At 35.9% G+C, this 23425-nt stretch overlaps 1 protein-coding gene across 16 annotated transcripts in view; it reads left to right on the forward strand.

Moving 5' to 3' along the window:
- The window catches only part of Dys (Dystrophin), a 1073030-nt gene that overhangs the window by 211000 nt on the left and 838605 nt on the right, over positions 1-23425 (forward strand). For 14 of the 16 annotated variants that reach the window (XM_083123868.1, XM_083123876.1, XM_083123873.1 and 11 more), the window contains 8 exons: positions 1048-1227; positions 2742-2924; positions 4388-4540; positions 6232-6387; positions 10534-12504; positions 20834-21178; positions 22304-22474; positions 23012-23146. In XM_083123868.1, the coding sequence (XP_082979994.1) occupies positions 1048-1227; positions 2742-2924; positions 4388-4540; positions 6232-6387; positions 10534-12504; positions 20834-21178; positions 22304-22474; positions 23012-23146 (3294 nt within the window). The remainder of the gene's footprint in view (positions 1-1047; positions 1228-2741; positions 2925-4387; positions 4541-6231; positions 6388-10533; positions 12505-20833; positions 21179-22303; positions 22475-23011; positions 23147-23425) is intronic. The other 2 variants (XM_083123880.1, XM_083123882.1) reach the window with 2 other exon arrangements.

Genomic DNA, 23425 nt, shown 5'->3' on the forward strand with positions numbered 1-23425 from the left:
GCGAGGTGCAAGCTGCAACCCTTCAATGGTTATCGGACGTTGGATGTGACTTCTTTGCAGCAGACATAGACAAACTTATGACATGGCTCAACAAATGTTTAAATAAAGGTGGTGATTACGTCGAAAAGTAGCTTCTGTATGGAACTTTTATGTGCAAGTAAAAGTTTCATGAAAGTTCGCTCCTTGTTTGTTTTCTCATGCTGTGCAACTAACTTTTTGACTGACTCACATACTTATGGTATGAAGTTGCCCACAGACCCAATGGATGGTCATATATTTGCTATGTACAACAATGTGTTTACTTCATAATCTCAGCAAGTTTCAGAATCTGTTTTGTAAAAATTAAACTGTAATTGGCAATAATTCACCATAGTTTCAAAAAGATGTAAAGGTACATACTTTCAAAAGTTGATTCAAAAGTTGAAAATAGAAATCTAAATGTACAATAAAAATAATGTTATTGTTATACATTCAGTATAAATTGATATAACAATGATATTGTTTAAAAGTACATATTTTATTGATTGATTGTTAACTTGATAATAATAATAGTAACTGTTTACAAATATCCAATAATACCAATAATCAATAATTATTATTGTTAACAATTACCCAGATAGCACGTAAGTTAACTGAACTTATGTGCTATCTGGGTTACTGTACTTGGGCTTGAACCCCTACCCCCTTTATTTCTCTGTACATTTGACCATGCCAGTATACTACCACTCAGCTACTAAGGTAACTACTGGACTCTGCACAATTTTCACAACTTCAATGTATGTGTGAGTTTTATGTTCATGTATTGGTGGCACAAGCTATTTCATGTAGCTAATAGTTATATAATAGTACTTGCTCTAATATAAAAGCAGAAAAAGTCTTGCATGCATCCTAAATTACTAAGTTTTCATTCAGAAGTTATGGTCAATCACAGTGAAGTGAGATTTAATGAAATTAACTTGGAAATATCATACCCTGCATGTGAATATTACCAGTACATTAACCTTCATTGCATGGTTCAGTGACAAATTTTGATTTCATTTTTCTCAGCTTGGATTCCAAATAACTGAAGCTAAACGATGCTTAGAGAGTGCTTTACAGATTTCGAGGAATTTGCAAAATGATATCACCTCCTTGGAGGACTGGTTAGAAGAACTTGAGAAGGACCTTGATCAACGTGAAGCCACAATACCCCCAAAAGATGTTCAAGCAGAGATTGAATCTGTGAAAGTGAGTAATTATGAACATTTATGAACAGATACAGTAATTTGTTTAGGTAAGTGAGCCAAAAGTTCCTATTTATCCTTCCTGCATATTTTTGGAAGTATTTTAAATTGCAACAATTTGCCTTTTTTATGTGAAAGATGGTTATTTTTAAGTAAGACTTGAAGCTTTCCTGGCGGCGAATGATGAATAGATTCTCTCGGGCTATTGACCAGGTGAGTTGTGGAAAATATTCCAAACTTTTGAGAGCTAACATCACTATCATCTTCAGGGTTGACTGTGCACTTCAACCCTGAAGATGAGAGTGACGTTAGTTCTCGAAAGCTTGGAATATTTTCCACAACTCACCTGGTTGATAGCCCGAGAGAATCTATGCATGGTTATTTTTAAGTCTTGTTGTGGGAACATAAACAACTGGACTCACAGAACATTGTGGAACGTATAAAAAATGAGGGACAGGTGTAGAAACATTAGCAAGAAAGCTTTTCGTATTCAACATAGGTGAAATATACTGTGAATACAGGGCAGGGTATCTATAAGGGTCGTTCAAATAAAACATAGACTATTATAGAAGGTATCACTGTTTATATGCAAGAAAATACACATTACTGGTATTACAAGTTTCTGGATACCGTCCGCAAAGAAGGATGCTGATTGCATGTTGAACCACTCTTCCACAGCATATTGAACTGCTTGATTGGAAATGAAACGCTTACCCTTCAGAGCCGTCTTCAGCAGACCAAAGATGTGAAAGTCTCAAGGTGAAAGATCTGGGATGTATGATGGGTGTTTCATAACATTCCACCGAAAACAGTGCAGTGTGTCCATCATTGCATTGGCAGTGTGTTGGTGTGCATTATGGTGGAGCATGCTCCCACCTTGTGACAGTTTTCCCGGCCGTTTGTTTTTGATGACCCTTCAGAGTTTATCTAAGGTGCCACAATAACGTTCAGCTTTTTTTGAAACATGCATCCCTGTACACGGCTTGCATTCACAGAAAGATTTTCCTCTTTGCATGAATTGTATGCACTTGGACGTATCCATCACACACCCCTTGTGCTTTCACTTCCTCCTCTACTCAGCAGACGCATGCAACAGACTGTGCACGTTATGTTCTGTTACTATGAACCACCAAACCCTACAGTGCTGCCACCATCTAGCCTCCCTGTCAAATACTTGCAGTGTTGCCAGCTCTGTATATGTTTCACCTGAATGACCTTTACATGAAAATCATGCAACAAAAACCAGTAATTAACAGTGAAAGTATGTAAGTTTTGATTGCCTTTCTCATTATAAGAAAGAATTCTGGTTCATTCAGAAAGTGTGTTTAAATGCTTACAACAACCAAAAACTACAAGAGGAATCATTGAAAATTTGTTGGATCAAAACAGACACAGTTAATATTAATGTACAAAAATTGTGATGTGTGAATATATTTTTACTTTATATGCATTGCGAATGTTTCTACCTCGTGTGCATTTCTGCAAAGGCTAAATAGATTTTTGTGCTTTACTTTTCAGACATCACTAGAAGAGTTGCCCAAATGGAAAACATTGTTGGAGAATGTAAATGGGTCATACAAAACATTTTGCACTCTATGTGATCCAGCTTTTCTGGTATCTTTAAGTGAAAGAATTAAAGACATAGAAAGGCAGTGTGAAAGAATTGAAACTAGGCTGACAAATCGATTGAAGAATCTTCAGGTAAAATTCAAATAAAATGTACTGTAGTTCTTGTAGTAGATAAATTAAAGGGTTTATATGGCTGAACACAAGTTCTTGACTCATGATATTGCCCTTGTTGGTTCTGGGTTTGAATCAAGACTACTTTAATCTATTTTTATATTATCAATATCATCATTACTTCTCGTTATCTTGTTTAACTAAGAGGTAGAAAAGTGATTTGAAATGACCATAGCATTTGAACTAACAAACTTATTGTGCTTTTTTTAAGTAGTGGAGTGTGACTGAAATTTTTTGATCATGCTGGGTAATTTTTAAAATCCTAAGTTTCAGGATGGGATATGTTTGCCATTTCTTATCAAGATGTTTTTGCATTTCTGTAATAAACGTTGTCATTTCTCAGAATTTTCTGAAAGATTTTGTCTGACACAGCCATTCAAAATTTTATGACTGTTTCGGATCCTGAATATTGAAAAGTTATTTCCCAATGTCAGGATCAGGATAAGAATTTTTCCTTCATTTTGTTGTTGACATTGTGGACTCCCATATTTCCCTAGTTTTGAGTGTTGACCAACATAGTGTTTGAAAGAAGTTTCTGAACTTAGTCCATAAAATATAAATGTGTTTTAAGTGTATGATGATTGAAACCTGTCAGTTCACAAGGAAGAACTGTTTTTTTCTTTTTAACACAATCTTGGTACATAAAAATGAGAAGCTGTTATTCACTGATAACGATATTGTATAATATTGCAACACAATAGCATTTGTGTTCATTAGTGATTCCATAGTAACAAAATCAGTGAAGTAGCATTATCAATCCACCTGATTAAGGAAATATATTTTTAATCTTCAGCTTGTTTTTCATTTCCTGTATTTTTTTGCAAGTAGATATCTAGCAAAGAAATGAGGCATAAATATTTTTTCTAATTGTTCCTTATAATTTGTCAAACAATATATTTGGAGCATTGATATTTTTATGGAATATTTCTTTTTGTGTTTTATTATTCTGTTTACTCCACCATGGCAAATGTCAATCCAGTTATGTACAAGATTTTTCCAGTTATTCTTTGTAGCTAATTAGTGGTAATTTATTCATTACTTTTAATGTTTTGAGTTTCTAGATACCTATATTTTGGAGACTGATTCTGTCTCCGCCCTTAAGGTAGTGTTCTATTCTCGAAATAGTCATTAGTCCATAGTTCACAAAGACTGAGACAGAGTCATTCTCCAAAACATAGGTATAAAGAAACATAAAACAGTGGTGAAAAATCAAAAGAATTTAATAAAATGATTTTCCAGATATAATTCCTGGTGGATCCTTTCTAATAGATCAGATTCAACTTAAAAACTAAGCCTACATCCAGTCTCTGTTACACATTGGGTATAATTTGTACCTCAAAATCAAATTGCACATTTTACCTTAATCGTTATTCAATGCTCATAGAGTATGTGCAAATTTAAAATGTATAATTTGTTATTAACAGGATGGTTATGGGCAAGATAACTCTCTTTTGGAAGAATTCAACAACTGCATTGAAGATTTGAAAAATTGGCTACAGGATGCAGAAAATACCCTTAATGCACTAGACACATTACCTCCTGAACAATTAACAGAAGAACACTACAAGGAATGTAAGGTTAGTGAATCATACAGTGTTATGACAGGAATGTTTATTGGTACTGACCCACACACCAGTCAATTTGACCCATACACCAGCCAACTTTTCCAGAGCCAAAATGTCTTATGGGGTCTGCATAGGCCCATAGCCAGAATTTTATTGGTGGTGGTGGTGGAGGGGAGGACTCATCCTTTATCAGCAACTGCCATCTAAAGGGGGAAAAAGTGGGGGATAGAAGTCCTGAAGATGAGTTTCTCAGGTATATTAGAACTTATTACACAAGATGTTTAATCCTGCTAAGGAAGTAAAATTAATTACCACTATACACTATTTCCAATGAAACATTTGTAGAATTTGGTGGGGAGGGGCTGGCTTCAGCCTCCCAGAACCTACTCCCTGGCTACGTGCCTGAGTCTGCATGAATGTTCCATGACATTTTTACAGATTCTAAATATCCTGCTGTTGTGCAGCAACTTTGAATTGTTATAATTTTCAAGTATCAGTACTGGTGGGAATTGTAGTAGTATTGCTTCAAAGTGGTGAGGAATGTTCTCGTAACTATGCAAAATTTGTCTACCAGTTGTCTGCCAGCTTTTTTTGCTAGCTAGTTTGCCAGTTCAGAGGCCCATTACAGAGTGTAGTGTAAGAAATATTGCTGGTAGATATGTTATATTTTGATGTAGAAGTTGTGTGTGACTAGTAGGAACTGGCTAATTCATAATTATTACAAAGAAATAATAAACAAAAAATACTTTGTATTTTATTTATGCTTGTGGCACGCATTATAAAAACATAAAATTTCAACTGGATCTAATATTTGACATCAGGCGATTGAACCAGGATCTATTACTACAACTGTAAGCAACTGCAAATATATACTCTTTTGATTTGTAATAAAAGGAATTTGTAATCTATATTATGGTGGTGTGTAGAAATTTCAGTGAAAAATCAAACCAGGGTAAGTAGCATGCAATGTCATTGCTCTACCAATTGAGATACTGAGCCCGCTCAAGTTTCACCTTATCTTTCATGGTTACACTTTTATCTACGTGCAATATGTAGCAGTGTAACAGGATCTGTTACCTTTGAGAGAGACCTAGGTTTAAATACTGGTCAAGCCTGCATTTTTTTTTTTTTGCTGAAATTGTGCATTTCTTGCATGTGCCAAACCATAAGATTATAGTGGTGTGTTTTGCAGATTCACTAGACACTAGTCTTCATCATATTTTAACTATTTCCTGATGAAGAGTGAACATTTATCAGTAGAAACTTTGTGTTAATCTGTAAAGCACATTACCATAAGATGCATTATAAATATTTTTTTTTACAAAGCGATGAGTGAATGTGGATGATTGTGAAGAACATTACATATGCCGTGTGCCCCATTGGAAACAAGTGTCTTCAGAAATAAATGCAACCTTTCACACCAGAGCAACATGACATGGTACATATGTTGTTCTCGCATGTCACTGATGGGGTCATTTTTTTTATAGTGTGCATTGTGTCACCTCAGTCTGTTGGTAGCTCATGCACAGTGAATGCTGGTTACACACTTGAAGGGAAAGAACCTATTCTGACATGGAACCCAACATGTCGCATAACATTTTCTTCTTGTCACTTGCCACTTCAGTCTGACAGCTATTTATGGTTTATATTTTTTAATAAATATTGACATTTTATTATTATTAATTATTTATTTATTTTTGTAGGAACTGCAAAGTGCTCTTTATTCCAAAAAGTCTCGTGTGGATTCCTTGCGTGATTTGGCAATGGAGTTGATGCAGTTGCAAGGCCAGCATGGAACAGTTGAACCAGATTTGGTGCACTTCAATCGACACTGGGAAGATGTTGCTCAAAGGATTCAGGTAATTGCAATGCAAATCAATTTGCAATTGAGCTATTTCCATTTGGAACATTTTTGTTTTAGAAGTTTATAGAACAGAATATATTTTCTTAATTTTGTATTAAATTTAAGAACATTTAGAGTAATATAGTGCTTCTGTACAATGCAGTATGGGACATTAGAATAGATCGCACTTCTACTTCGCAGCTAAAGCCTCTTTTCTTTTGACTTCGCATGAAGAGAGTGACCTTTTATAGATGGATGATTTGCATGTTATTAATACTGAAACTCTTTCATTGTCCTGATATTCATAGTTTACTAGAGACTGTGAAATAACATGCATGCTGTTACTTGTGGAACAGACTTCTAGAAAATCGTAAGTCATTTATTCTATTTTTTAAGGTGATGGTGTTTTTTTTTTTCACTTTATTAGTTAAAAATAAATGTAACTTTGTGATGTGTATCATTGTGTTAATCTTATGTAACTCTTCAAGCAAATAATCATCCTGATTTGTAAATGTCCTTACATCGTATTATATTTTCAATTCTTTTCTCTTTGTTTTTGTTCTTTAACATGTCTTTATTGTGTTATAATGAATAATTTAATTGTATTATCATATCTGTGTGATGCTTTCTCCTGGCTTCCGTGAGCATTTGCATATGGTGTGAAAATATCAGGAGAAGGATATGTCGCAGTAAGAACATCATAACAGTTGTGGTTATACACAGGCTTATGAGAATAGTGATGTTAATGTATTCTCTCTCATATATTAGAGTAAATAAAATGTAACAAAACAGTTTGAGTAAGATATGTAGTGAAATCATTGAAGAATTCTTGACCTAACCTGTAGCAGTTTATATTTTCTGTTTTTATCCTGAAGGTTTATTTATTTTAGTGCATGTTCCCTTCTGACACAGAAAAGGGAAGGAACAGTTAATACAGTACCAGAAATATTGTGCTCAGGAACCATAAAGGGGATAAAAAATAAAAGTATTTTTGTGTGCATTTTCATCAAGAAAATAACAGGAAAACGTCATACCTGAATAAAATAACTAGTAACTGCACAAAAAAGGTTTGACAAAATTCACAGAGCAAGGAAACTGCAGAATTATTTGACTGTGCTTCACATGTAAGAGAACACTATGTATAGAAATGTACACTGCTTAACCTGTATTAAAAGCAGGGTAAAATGCACACAACACCACAGGATGAAAAAAAAAATGGTTGTCAAAGTTGTAGAGATATAAATAATGTTTGTCATTGGGATTTAAAAAATAGTGAGGGAACATAAAACAATGTAAACTTTCATACTCTAAAATGTGGACAACCTATTTTGGATTTTTAGTTTCATGTGCTAACGTTCTCTACATCTCTCTCTCTCTTTCTCTGACCTTGTCTCTCTTCTCTACTTCTGTTTTTCCCTTTCTCTACCTCTCTCTCTCTCTCTCACTTTCTGTATATATATATATATATATATATATCTTTCTCTACATCTCTCTCTTTCACTGCATATCTCTCCCCCTCTTTTTCTCTACATATCTCTCTCTCTCTCTCTCTCTCTCTCTCTCTCTCCCCTTCTCCCTCCCTCCCCACCCCTCTCTTTTACTCTCATTTCTCTCTCACCCCTTTCTTTTGCCCTCTGCCTCTCTTTTGCTCTCTCTAATGCTTACTGTGTTACTGTGAACATTTTCTCTTGTTATTCAAGAACACAAGGATCAGCTGTAATCCATCCACAGTAACAAAAATCTGTGCACTATAATTGCAGTTATTTTTGTGCAAGATAGGATTTCCATTTATCATACTCCATATTGCTTCACCCTCTGAAATAATAGTGACATTTTTACACAACTATAAAACACACTGGAATAAACACCAAGCATGCAAGCCAGCAAGTAAAATAACATGCAGCCAGTCAAATCATATTTATATATATATTTGTGTTGTAAATAATACACTACAACCAGATAAGTGTGTAAAGCTAACTGTGTATTTACGTAGCTGGTGAAACACATCAAGTTTGTATAAAGTGTATATTTAGTGTGATTCCAACATTTCTCTTCTCAAATTTTATTGTTGTTGTTTAACACAAAAGTTAGAAAAGTAATGAGAAAATAACCAAAATAGAAATTCTCCTGATGTTTAACAAATATAAGTGTCACCCATCAGTTTCTCAATACTGAAGATGCAGAAAAAAGATTTTGCAAATTTTGAGTCTGTTTCAACAGTAATGGTTCAATTCAAATAAGATAAATGTTTTTAAAAGTACAAAACAAGGGATTGTCATTTATATGAGTCCATTTCTGGTGCTTAGAGATATTATTTATGTCGTACACTTTTCCTGTTGTCATATTTTCTCATAACAGTTTTGTTTGACTACAGTTTAATGCTGTATTTTCCTTCTTAATGAATGCCGATTCCAAGCATAGAAACCTGAAAATGAATAAGTTACATTGCAAATAGTGGGACATTTATACTAGGGATGGCTACAAGATCTGGATAACAGATATCTTCATTTCAAATTATATGATATCCATTTTATATGCAATGGATATTCTGGATATCCAAATATCTGGATAATTGGGATATGTGGATAATCTGAATATCTGGATAATGTGAATAATTTGAATATCTGGATAATTCAGATAATCTGAATATCTAGATAATGCAAATATCCAGATAATTCAGATAATCTGATGGATAATCTGGACAATTTGGATATTTAGATAATCCATATATGTATTTGGATATCAGAATATCCAATATCTGAATATTTGAAGTCCAGATAGAAAATTATCCGATATCTGGATTCCTAGTTTGTTCAAACTGCAGGAGAATATCTCCTTTCTGTAGAATTTTCAACAGTTTATCTTTCTTATTGTGGCAACCCTTACTAGCTAGTTTATTTGTCCCTTGCACCCTTTCTTCAGCCTCTCACTACCAGCTTCCTTAGGTCATGCTCTGCCTCTGTCCTTCTTCCCTCTAGTCTTTCATACATTAATTTTATCACACCTTGCTACTTCCATTCATTCCACTGATCCCAACCATCTTAATAAGCACCTTCACAAAATCTGCTTCAATTTCTCAGTGTATATGCTATACTCCAGATTCCGCTTTCATTTATCGGCCTGTATGTATTTTTCCATACAAGTAGGTTTTTCTCATTTTGTATTGTTAGACGCCATACTTTAGCTCCATATGCGAGTGTTATGTTTTATATTAATATGAATTTGCTAGCTCAGATTTTTAGCTTCTTCTTCATGCTGCAACAGCTATTTGGTCAAAGAAGCTGGCATGTTACATGCAATGCCAAAAAATGTTTTAAAAAACATTGTTATTTGATGTGGTAGTATTTCAAATGCCATTCAAAGCTGCTTTCATATGCATGCTAAATATTGTGTAAGCTCTTCCTTGTCAAACTCAATCTGTATATATGTAAATATATATATTGTTTTAGTGCAATACTCAAAACTACATACCTTAGCTAATTTTCTCACTGTTGGTTGTTATATGTTTATATTTGTAATTATGTTTGTATATACATAGTTTATATGTGCACATTATTTCCTCACTGAAGCTCTGATTTCACACTTTCTGTTGGTGGTAACCATGCAAAATGACACACCATGGTCTCTCCCCTGTCTCCAGCAATTTCTTTTGTTTTTATTCTAAAAGCTTGAAATATTTTTGATTGTCAAATGTGTCTTTTCTTTTCTGCTTTTCAATGCACTTCAAAAGAAGATATACATGTGTAATCTTTTAATTGATATAACTTAAAAATAATGAAGCATTTTGATTGGGAGTGATAATTCTTGCTTCCTATGGTCACATTCTAATGCACTTCTAACTTGATGTTTTGATTATAGAGGTAGTAACCTACAAACGGTGAAGGCTGATGGGTGAAGACATGTTAAATCACTCCTAACAGTATGCATGCTTATATAAACTGCTCTTGCTTGAAACTTTCACGAATTTTCCAGCCTGCTTCTTAAACGATAAGGAACAATCTGCACAGCATGTAATAACACCTGACGAGGGAATGCGTGTTCTAACTGGCATAAGGTGTGAATGCTTCTCACTTGCTTCCATAAGCGCTTGGTAAAGGGCATTAAAATGAACACAGAAGTAACATAAGCCAGTTCTACAACAGCCTGAAACTTATCTTTTCAGGGTTGGAAACAGAGTATTGGTGGTTTGGTAGCTGAGAGTGAATTAGACAAATCAAAGAGCTGTGCAGAAGTGGACAATATGTCCGATGGTGTAAATTCAGATCAAGCTGGAGATTTGTTTGGGAGAGAACATGCTGTGGTTGTTAGCATTATGCAGGAAATTCCAGTGATATCTGTAACAGAACCGCAAGACCTTGTTCCTTATGAGGAAGAGGTTTTCGTAGAAATTAACCAGTCCGAGTCTGAAGAAAAGTCTCCTGTACATGGTATGGTTGAGTTATCATCAGAGCTACCGGAGGCTTATGGTGAAATTAGTTTTGATGATGGAATGGAAGTAGAGTGTTTGGGTTACTTTAACCCGGCATTTGAAGATGAGAACATGGAATGTGATACAGTTGGTGATCAGAGTAAGAGAACCAGTGAGATTGATTCTGAGAAACCAGTGTTCATGACCGAAGTCAGTGAAGAAAAGGAGGTGGAGCAAACCAAGCAGGTTGCCGAAGAAGTTATTGAGCTATCAACTCAGAGTACAACTGCCGAGAGACGACAGTACAGCATTGAAGAGTTAGAGGAGGTGACCGTAACTATTTCTAGACCCTCGGCTGCAGCACCGTCAGACGTTGTTGCAACAGCCATTATAAATGCAACCATCAAGCCAATGGATGTAGACAGTAACTTCAATGAAAGTGTAAGCGACAATTCGGACATCCAGCATGTCGAGTTGGTCATATCACTTCCAGTGAAAGCTTCTAAAATTGACCAGCTAAGTGAAAGTAATGTTGGAGAAGTTGCTACTCCCACCAGTGAAAATGCTTCCAGCAAAGTACCTCGAAGTGATACAAAAGAAGGAGACATAGAGCATCCAGCTGTTGAAAGTGACAACGATGACTCCGCAACCACTGAAGAGACATTCCGTTTAGCGCAAGACAGTTCTCTCTTCTCTCAAGTGAGCAGTGATTCGTTATCTACCATGACGTATGAAAGCTGCGAAAGGGTTGATGATTATTTTGAGCCACAGCAAGAGTCGGAGTGTCAGGTTGTTGAAATCAAGGCTATGGAGATTGTTTGTGGTGTTCCGGAAGTGGAAACGGTTGAAAGTTCAACGTATCTAAGTGAACAGCCCCAAGTCCAAACAATACACTTCAGACCACAGGTTGTCGAAATGGTGGAGATAGTAGATACCGAAACAGAACCAGAAGAGTCCGCGGCCGAGATGGATACACCATCTCCGGCAGTTCAGAGAAGAGGGTATTTCGACCAGGCAAGTAAATTAGAAGCAGAAGAAGACTCTACCCAAAGTGAGCCTAGCTTAGAAACCCAAAACCAAGAATACCCCCAGAGTTCCGAAGATATCAGTGTTAAGGTGAGTGAAAAGTTTACAAGTCCTGCATGCCAGACAATCAGACAGCTACTAACAGATGCTGATCTGAGATCACCACCCAAAATATCCATACCTGGACATACCGTTGCTTTGCATGCACCACCCACACCACCCCCAACACCAGCTATTAATGTTGATGAACCACCAATCTGCTTCCGAGTTACCGACAGAGTAAACAGAACTGAAGAAATTACTGCATGGCCTAGAACTAAAGAGAATGAAGACATTAGCATGAATTCAGTTGCATCATTGAATGAAGTGCAATCTCCTGACTCTGAAATAAAGAATGCTACATCCATAAAGGAAGTGGTGCTTAAAAAACAAATTGAGGTTTCCAAAACCTACACAATCATTGGAAACTTCAGTAACATTGCTTCATACAGTCAGCATGAACCAGTAACCAATGGTGGAACATCCCGTATGGTTGAGAGCCATTCAGCCGAGGACTGCGACAGTTTCTATGGAAGTGACAAGGAAACTGATGATATCTTAGTGTTTTCTGAGTCTGAATCGCCACTTGAACCAAATGACAGTTCAAGCTCTGATGATGAGAGTTTCTGTAGTAGTAACATCACACATCTTGTGGACAAGGTATGTTTAATGGTCACATGTACATTTGTCAGTACAGTTAGTAATTAAAGTAAAGACTAAGGTGGGAAAGTCGACAAAAGACAATTTTGCAGGCCAATTAGCAAATTTAATTCTTGCTGTAAAGAGTGACAGCTGTACAATGTCCTTACAGTCTTTGTATATGATGTCACTTTTTAATTTATAAATTTATTTTTCAATTTCTGATAAGACTGAGTTATTACTTTTAGAGAGTCTTGTGAATACTGTTTATTGGCATTTTTAGCAATTTAAAATTCATCACAACCTTACCATACTCAAGCTTTGTTTCAATATGACGATAAGTTCATTTAGGTTTTCATGACAGTATTAATAATCCATAATTTATATTTCCATAGCCTTGGAAAGAGAAGAAATCAGTAAATCCATGTGTGAAATTAAGCATAGACAGAAAGTGTTCTATTCAGAATTGGTTTTAAGAGAGTGGCCTTTTTTTTTCATTGTAAATGAGGTAAATTCGATTTTACATCAGATCATAAAATGGGAAGGGTGATATTATATCAGTATCATATTTGCATGGCACACTTTATTATTACAAAGTTGTTTTTTTTACAAATTCGGAATTAATAAAGCAATTAGATTACATTCATGAGTTTATAAATAAAAGAAAGGAACATCTACGTGTGTTTAAGCAGTTGAAAATCTAATCTCTCACTACGACATAAAATGATACAATGTAACGTACATTTGGAAGTTTTATTGTATTGTATAATTTCGTACCATTATTTATATTTTCAGGAATTTATGGATGAAACTGTTTTATTTTATGATGTACTTCCATATTGTTCCTTTTTGTACATTTTGTAAGGTGTATATTTAGCTATATGGATCTTTATTGAGTGAACACTGACCTAAATATCAAGTATAATAATAGAGTTTTACCTTGCTACTGAAGGAAGAATGTATGTTGTAGATACAAGAAGAATTGAAAAGGAAATCTTAACATTGAATTGCTTTTAGCATGCTTAAATTCATTCATTGGAAATTGAAACCAGAACATTATAACTAGGTTACCACAGAAGCCTTGGGTTATTTATAGTGCAACCTCAAGCATACACTTTATGTAATGTATACAGTGCAGCAATTTGTAATCGGGACTGATGCTGTAAAATAAAAACAAGTGTTCACAGAAACTGGAATCATTCAAAGTAGGACCCTTCTGCACATCGTTGTGCCCTGCCTACCAGTGCATGGAAGGATTGCTGGAATTTGTTTTATGTAATGCTGTTTAAAATCCTTGTTGTAGCCATCTTGATTGTTGGTTCATCATCAAAGTAGGAACCTTCAGTGCAGCTTGCAGTTTAGGAAATAAAAAAATAATCACATTGAACCAGATCCAGTGAATAGACATGAGACAACACACAGATTCCTTTTCGGGCCACTAACTTCTTCACATCACAGCCGTGTGACTTTGGGCATTGCCATGAAGCAGACGCCAACTGCCATCATCCCAATACTCGGGCCTCACACATGTTATTCTTTGCATATATAAAATGCAGCAGGAACATTCTGTTCGGTAGGCAGAAATTCCTTGTGCACAATGCCCTTACTGTCATAAAAAACACTGTCCTTACTGTCCTTGCTGCACCTGGATGCTTGTCCTCTTCAATTTACTCCTGTCCTTCACTGAAACTCCTGTGCCATTCAAATACACACATGTGGGATAAACAATTGTCACCATACACTTGCTGTAACATGTGAAATGTTTCCATAGCAGCTTTACCCAGGTGTGCACAAAACTTGATGTTTGCTTTTGTTCCATGTTGAAATCACGATGCACTTTTACAACATGTGCCCACACTCAACAGCACCACATGCAGCAAAGTTGCTCAAGGTCAACGAGCTCTGCATCGATTGTGAGATATCCCTTACTTGTTTGCACTAGAGAATGCCCCCACAGTGGCCCCACCTACCGAGAAAAAAAAATCAGTCCTGATTTTAAATTGCTGCACTGTGTATGTCTGTGATTTTATGAAATGCATGAAATTCTCAGCTTTTTTAAATCACCAATGTCTGGTAATGCTATCATTTGAGTGATTCCCAGTGGGAACACTGTACAGATATTTTGCAAGTGGACACATCGTGGCATCAAGGTTTTATTTTGGTAGCAGTAAATCTCAAAAGTTGTGTGTGTGGATGTTTGTAAATGATGTAAGAAAAGAGGAGAAAGAAGCCCCTTAGGTCAAATATAAACTACTAATAATAAATGATGAGAAGCTGTGTAAGACACTGAAATGTATCCTTCATTTTGGTGGTTTTCCACTTTTCAGGTAGAAGAGACATCTTCCACTCACACACGCACACACTAGCTTTGTAGATGGCACCACAGTGTATAAACATCCTCACAAAAGACAATTGGAATTTTATGTCTGTGGCAAGATATGTCTTCTCCTTCGAAATGGCAAATATATGATTTCTTTCAACGTAACACTAAATAACAAAAATACAAAATAGAATATTGATTTATACCATCACTGATAAACTGCCAATACAATATTTGTCAATACTTATTCAATATACAAGTTGCAATTGTCTGCATGAAAAACCTGAATAAATTATTTGTATCCATACTTAATATATGTAACATGCAATGGTGGTTGCATTTAAAAAAAAAGAAAATATACATTTATATGTCTACCCTACAAAGCCAGAGCCAGAGTATATTGATGGCAGAATATTGCACTAAATTATAGATCAGTAAACCACTCTACAGTGCCAGTGAAATTCTTCCAGTCAATAACAATTTTTGATTGATTTGGTTTATTTTACTTTGCTTTTTGTGCCACTTTTGGCTAATTGCGAAGATGGGGATGAGATGATGAAACTGATGAATGGACACTCACAAACACCCATACAAAGGCCAGGATTCGAACCTGGGACCCTAGTGTCATAGCGCGATGTGTTAACTACTCCACCACAGAGGCCGGCAACAATTTTTGAAAATATTGTAGAGATAGAACCAAAGTTTACCCAAACCTGTAGTTTCTTGTGGCAATCAAGCAATGTTCTAGTTCCAATCTCATCTTGACTTACCAACAGTATATATGCTAATCATTCAATTTGTACATTTGACTTTGCAGGTGAAATCATCCTCAATGTTCAACAAAGGAAAAGCATGTTAAGACAACTAGCTATGTTAGACTTAAGTGAGCTTTAAGCTTTCTGCTTTACTAAGTGTCCATAATTCATCTTCATAGTTATAATTTATTTAGGAACTGTTGCAATTCCAGTCTGTATCTGATGCCTCTATTAATGTTAAAAGTTATACAATTATACATATATGAACTTTTATTTTTTTTCTATTGCCCTTGCTTCACTTAAATCATAATGCCAGTATTGCTCCTTTCTGTTGGAAATGCATGCAAAGGTATAATATGAGCATGTCATTATAAATGCAAGTAGGTAAAGCAAGGAATACTGTTATACTTATTGCTGATTAATTATACTAAAGTTGAAATTAGTTTTAATTAATAAGCATGTAGCATGTGCAGCTATATAAATTTAATATATAGTAATTACAGTTTGTGATGATGTTTAGTAAGGGTGGACAGATATGAATTTTTCTGCATATACCAATAAAGAACACTCAAAAAATTTACCAATAACTAATATTCTAGTGTTACAAGTATATGTGTCCCCTAAAGAATGTGAATACTTCGTTCACCACGTTAATGTTCATTAATAGTTGACCACAATAGGGTTTTCCTTAGAAAAAGAACATATACAGGGTGTCTCAAAACTACTTCAACAATGCTTGGGTGCTGGCAGATATCATAAAAACAAGTAACTTTTCCGTATAAAGTTTACCTCGAAAGTGCTTAGTTTCTGCGCTATAAGCACTTAAAATTCGTCCTGTACACATGCAACCCAACACAGCAAATGCTTGCTCTGACGTAACTTCCAGGGGCACGTGGCAGGGTTGCCACTAGTGTTCCTAGTTAAGAGAGACAACTTGCCTGAGCAAAATCCAAAACATTAATGATACTTGTGATTTTGTAAGAAGAATTGACCCCACATGAAGACTTTGGTGTACTCTAGTCCTGTAACTCCCCAGAAGATCTTGTGGCACTTATTGCCACTGCCAGTGCTACAATACGCAAACAACCAGAGATTATCGGAAGAGTTTAGACAATCTTTAATACGCCCTTGTAGATTGTGCCTTGAAGTAAGAGGTCAAAGTTTCGAATATTTACTTTGAGCTACCCAACCATCCTGAGCAAAAGCTACTTACCTGACTGAACATTTCTCCTTCCAAGCTCCAACAAAAACATTAACACACAAAGTTTTCCCATCCATACATTGATTTAATTACTTTACTTGCATGTGAATACTACATTGCGTTTAACAGAATGATGCTAATTTAGTTTTCTTTAAGAGATATCTAATTTTGTCCGTTGCATTGATATTTGATGCCTCGTAGAACCAAATAGTTCTACACAGATTGTGTTCAGGCACTTTGTTTTCTAGTCACATGACCAACTGTCAAGATGAAAGATTATGGTCAAGGACTTGATTCACTTGGCATATTTATTTTTATTTTATGGCCAATTTAAGTTGTTTTTTTAGATTAATTGCGTTAATGCAGATGGATAATAAATGATGATGGATAATAGATAGATAATGGAACAAACACAATGTTATATGTAGACCTATGCCTAATTTGACATTCGAACAAAAACTGCTGGCTGCTAGTGCATTACACAATGACTCTGCCATGGTGGTTGCAATCACATTCGCAGCAAAACATGCCTTTACTGCAGAAATGAACTTTTCTTGTCAGTATATTCATTCTTGATTTTTCTAACGCTACTATTGTTCCAAGAGCCAAAGTAATTCATTAAGAGCAGAGAACTAACAGACTTTATAAATTCAGTTTTCTTACAGTGTTCTTTTTACATTAAGTTCAATGCACCAATAGGTGTAGTGGTGCAGTACCTGATCCCTTTTCAGAAAAATCGGAACTAAGAAGACGAATCATTCCAGTGACATATTTCTCCAGGCCAACTCAATTAATCAATTATGGAGATATTTTAGAATGAGTAATCTTAAATTTCAGTCTGCCCATTATTTGTCTTGGTCAGTTTATAAATATTGTCAATGCTTCTTACAACATCTCAAGTATCATTAATGTTTTAGATTTTGCTCAGTCAAGACTCCCAAGTTGTTGTTTTCAAGTTGTTTCTCTTAATGAGGAATGCTAGTGGCAACCCTGCCACATGCCCCTGGAAGTTATGTCAGAGCAAGCATTTGCTTTGTTGGGTTGCATACGTACAGGATAGATTTTAAGCGCTTATAGCACAGAAACTAAGCACTTTCGAGGTAAACTTTATACTGAAAAGTTTTTGTCCCACTGTGACACCAATTTTTCGATGCCCATGCGGTCGAAATCGTTCGACTGGATGCGTAACCAATGACGCATGGCTGTCACAACTTCCATGTCACAGCTGAAGTGTTTGCCGGCAAAGTGTTCCTTCAGTTGGCTGAACATGTGAAAGTCTGATGGGGCCAGGTCTAGACTGTATGCTGGATGCTTGAGAATTTCCCAATGCCAAAAATTGACTTTTTGCGTCACTGATGCAGCCACATGGGGACGAGCATTGTCATGCAGAATGATCTTCTCCAGAGATTTTGTTGAATGTTTACAGCACAGAGCAGCTCATAGATGATCCAGTGTGGCACAATATGCAGCAGCATTTACAGTTGCTCCTTTTATCCAAAATCAGCAAGAATGACTCCCTGGCGTTCCAAGAAAACTGTAAGCAAAAACCTTTCCTGCAGATGGGGTTGTCCTGAATTTTTTGGGTGGGGACGTGTTTGTGTGTGTCCATACCATACTCTGTCGCTTTCGTTCAGGGGTGTAATGAAAAACCCATGATTCATCCCCGGTAACAGTGCAGTTGAGGAATGCGTTTCCAGCCCTATGGTACCGGAGGAAATGCTCAAGTCTATATCCCATACGGTCGTCCGTATGCTGTGGTGTGAGCCGTATGGGGATCCATCTCACTGACACTTTGAGATACCAAAGTTCTTCATGGATAATGGTGTATGCACTGCCATATGAAATGCCCACTGCATCCGCTGTTGTTTGGATTGTTGACTGTCGGTCCTCCTGAATCAATGACTCCACTGCGTCAACATTGCTCTGTGTGTGGGATGTGTGAGGCCATCCAGAACGGGGTTAATCAAAGACATTTACACACCCTGCGTTGAACTTTGCACATCAGTTACAGACATTTGTGAATGTCGTGCACGTGTCACCATACACTGCACACAACTCACGATAGATTTCAGGTGGTTTCTGTCCCTTTGACTACAGAAACTGAATCACACTCCACAGCTCAACTCTGTCGAACGTCTCAAACATAGCTGCCATTTTGAAACAACTGCCTCTCTGCATGCGCGAGGTGCACACACCTGCCATCTCGTGAAAAGGTGGCAAAATACATGTACTTCCAAATGTATATTTCAGTCAGGGTGGCTACTCACCGGGAATTCCTTGAATTCTGGGAATTCCTTGAATTCTGGGAATTATGCGTGAATTGTTGGCTCCGGGAATTATGCGTGAATTCTACTTGAATTTTTCTCCGTAGACGTGAAAAATTACAACTTGTATTAATTTAAATCCTATTCACATTTTATGCAAATAAAAATTATTTTCGTAAAATTTTCTTGCTCGCTTTGCTCGCAATTACTGCGTTTCTTAGTCTTATCTAGTTTATAATCATAGCTAGGGGGTGGCAGGAGTCGGTCTTGGGCACTGAACTATCTAAATGAAAAAAAATTGTAAACTTGATTGATTGATTTGTGGTTTTAAGTCCACTTCATGCACAGAAAGGCTAATTGGGACTGGATCTACAGTTTAAAGTGGGATCCGAACTACTGTGCCATGTCCTTCCCCGGGTATCGAATCTGGGACCCCTTGATCACAAGGCAATGCTGTTACCACTACACCATTGGCGAAGCACAAAAGTTGTAAGGGATAATGCATTGGCGTTCCGTGAAATTATTTGCATCCTATTAAATCAATATTGATTTCAGCCTGCAAGAAATTAGATCCAAAAAATTTCTTGCTCGCTTAGCTTGATTTATTTCATTGTTCTCTGTAATGCATTGTATTGTAAATTTTCAGACAGAGAAATAACATTTGCCTTAATTGATTTTGTTTTAAATGCACGAACAATTGTTTTGAGGAAAGGGAGCATGCACTTTTGAAACAATTTTTGTAATGTTTGCTGTTGGTTTATTGTGAGATGGATGAATTGGTTGTGTAATGTATTTAAATAATATATGTTGTATATAATATGTATTGAAGAAACTTTGAATACGTACACAATTTAGTGTCCACGTCGCTCCATGTTGCATATATGTGAAACATACATATATCATGCATGAAAGTTATACATGTTAATGTAAAAAAGAATTATATTTGGAATGTATTTAACAAGCATTATGTCTCAAAAATAGTTTGTGTGCTTGTTTTCCATTATGAAATTGAACGTGTTGAAAAAATAATTGAAATTGTTTGTTCGAACACAAATATGTAAGGTTGAAATAGAGAAAACATCTGCTTGAATTTTTGGAAAGTTTGCCTTGAAAACCAGAAATTATACTTGAATTTGATAATGGTCCTAGAGTAGTCACCCTGTCAGTTTTTGGGAATAAATTTCCGATTAGCTGTAAAAAATTTACTCAATTACTTTTTGATATCCCCTCGTACTAATATGCCTGTGTCAACCAATGTGAATAGACTACTGATTAATCTGTCTTATCAATACCATTTTGGTTCTGTCCATAGTCTTAAAAGTGAAAATATAAAATTGCTGATTATAATAAAAACATATAATAATGACAGTCAAACTAAGAATGTAAGGTACTCTTGAAACATGAAACTAGTTGTTTATTCAGTGTGTACATTATAAAAATTAAAGTGGATATGACACAATAAACAATAAATCACTCATCTTCATCACAATTAGCCAAAAGTGGCTGAAATGTGACACTAAATAACAAAAATACAAAATTCGACATCATAAAACTATATTTTAATTCAACAATTGGAAAAAATATGCGATACATACTCTCATAGATGTTTGAGATTACTGTAATGATAATTTTCAGCTCTTGTTATAAGAAATAATAATCAATTGACCTTTAGAACATGCCGTGTACTAAAATATTGTCGCGTGGTACATGTCTTCTTATGCACCAAGAAAAGTTTCTTTTATGTCCACCTTTTCAAATATATTTTAAGTGAACCTTTTCATTTTTCTATTTCAAATTGACATAATTTCAGGCTGCTCTTTCCCCTGGAAAGGAAGTTCGTGTTGTTGAGGTTGAAGAACAAAAGACAAGTGTTGTGCATCTCTCGATCCCACCCCCAGAACCAGTTGCTGCAGTTGTGACGACAACTGACTCTTCAGTAACGACCAATACTAGTTTCATTCCAGAAACTCAACAAGCACTAGCAGTGGTGTCTTCACCAGTGTTGAGTGCAAGTAGGGTGGAACAGCCAACAACTGGCTACAATGATATTGTTGAGTTTGAGAAGGCAGCCAATGAGATGCTTGAAAGAATGGACAAGGTGCTAAAGAGTGTAAGAAGCGTTGATGGTGAGAAAGATCCTGTTAAAAAGTTGGAGGTAAGAGTGTGAATAATTAGTTTTACTATATACTTCATAAGTTCGTCAGTTCTTTTATTTCACATGTTCGTAATTCTTCCTTAATCCCTCAAGTGTTTATGTTCTGCCTTGTTTATCTCAGGCCATATTTAAATTTCCAGTTTATTGTATGTTTTTTTTTTGGCCACACTCTGTCGTGTCCAGCACTTGAAGTGGAAATTGCTAGCTGGGAGGGGTTAGTCAAACATTGGGGCTAACTGAGGGGATGCTCCTATAGTTTAACATGGTGACAGTGAGACAGCTAGAGGGATGCTTTGTGAAAATGTTGTTAGCTTGGGGACACCAGTCTCCCCCCCCCCCCTCACTTCAAGCATTGCTTGTGTCATTGTTTGTGGAAATATGGTGGTTTCCATAAAAACATCTCAGTTACAATAACTCTTCAGGGTGGGACTTTTCACCAAGCAACCATAACTCTTCAGGGTGGGACTTCTTATCCAGCCAACCATGACTCTTCACGGTGGGACTTCTCACCAAGCCAACCAATATCAGCAACTCAACTAAATTCCATATCCTGTAACTGGTTCCCAATCCCTAACTCGAGACTGAATAGAAGCATATCCCAGAATGTATTCTGCATACCTGTTGGTATCATTTACAATAATTTTCATTGCTCTTCAAAGGACAATAAGAATGAATCTAAAATACTAGTAGTTAAAAAATACTAGTATTATTTGAAAAATTCTTTAAACCTCTGACTGCATAGTACAAGAATTTTCAGCTATGCCAGTGATGCACAATATTGCTGTTACATAACAGAATTTTGGAAATATCATTGAGCAAGTAGATATTCTGTTTCCCTGCAGATGGCAGTAAACTTGTTCAGTTTTGGTCCATATCATCAATAGAGGACATCCAAGAGCATTGCATTATGCTGTCATTAACATGCAATTTTTTAACTGTAGAGCCTTGGTAGTCAAATCAGATATCAGATATTGACTCTGCGTTAGTACAGGTATAATTCATTTTTGATGTATCTAAAATTGTCAAAAATCTGAAGCAGATCATTAAAATAGCATCTGTAGCAAATTTTAATACAGGCAAAATATATATCGTGAAAAGTGAAACATTTTTGTCATGAATTTTTAGGTTCTGGAGTCAGAATTAAATGGATTGGCTCCTGATGCGGCAACACTTATCAGCCGAGGTGATGGATTAGTCCTGACTGTTCATGCAAAGGATCCTGTAAAAGCAGAACAGCTCAAAGTGCCACAGGACAGACTTCGTCAGAAGTGGCAAGAGGTCAAGTCAGAAACTGAGGTAAGTTTACCTATTATTCATTATGATGGAAATAAGAGTGTGAGAGAGTGTGTGGGGGAGGGTGTGTGTGTTATGATTGTGAAACACTGGAGAAAAGCAGAGAAAGAAATTAATTTATGCTCATAATCAAACCCAAATACATTATGGGCTTTGAATGTGCCACTAGTCTTTTATGAATTCATAATAAACAGGTTTCCTGTGTTATAAGTGTCTGTGAAAATGCTATAGGTAGAAACATTTAGAAGTAAGTATTGAAAATATTGTACTGTCTATTAGGCTTCCTGTCTGATTGATTCTAATTCAAGATTCACTTTTCTATATTGTTTTTGAGTTGCATCAAACTTATTTTTGTTAATGATTATATTTTTTTATTCCTTAGTAATATATTTAGTGTGGCAACATGGATGATTAACATGAAACTTACATGTTAGTAATCTTTGCAATTGATTCATTTTATCAAACTCTAATGTTTTTAAGATAAGGTAGTAAGAAGAACATTTTGAAGAAAATGTAAATAAACTCTTTTTATATTTACAGAAAAGAAAAGCAGAGGCTCAGGAAGCAGAAAGCCGGTTGAAGGAATATAATAAGCTGGCAGAAGATCTTGAAATGTGGCTGAGAGATGTAAGGAAAAAACTGGAACAAGCCAATAATGATGAAGGCCAATTGCAGGTAAGATAATTGCAAATTCATATGGGTTTTTTCTCTTTGGGTGCAAAAGAATAAGTCAGGAATAGGCTGAGTTGTTGTTTTAAGTCCACTTTATGCACAGATATGCTAATAGGGACTGGACCTACAGTTTAAAGTGGAATCCTATGTGCCTCCACCAGGTATCAAACCCAGGACCTCTTGATTACAAGGCGATGATGAAGTCAGCAATAGGGCTGAGCTGATACTACTTTGAACCAATACTGAGAGAAAGTGTGTCATGGTAATTTTGTGGACTCTGAT

Source organism: Lepisma saccharinum, chromosome 6 (assembly GCF_977018435.1).
Source record: "Lepisma saccharinum chromosome 6, izLepSacc3.1, whole genome shotgun sequence".
NCBI lineage: Eukaryota > Metazoa > Arthropoda > Insecta > Zygentoma > Lepismatidae > Lepisma > Lepisma saccharinum.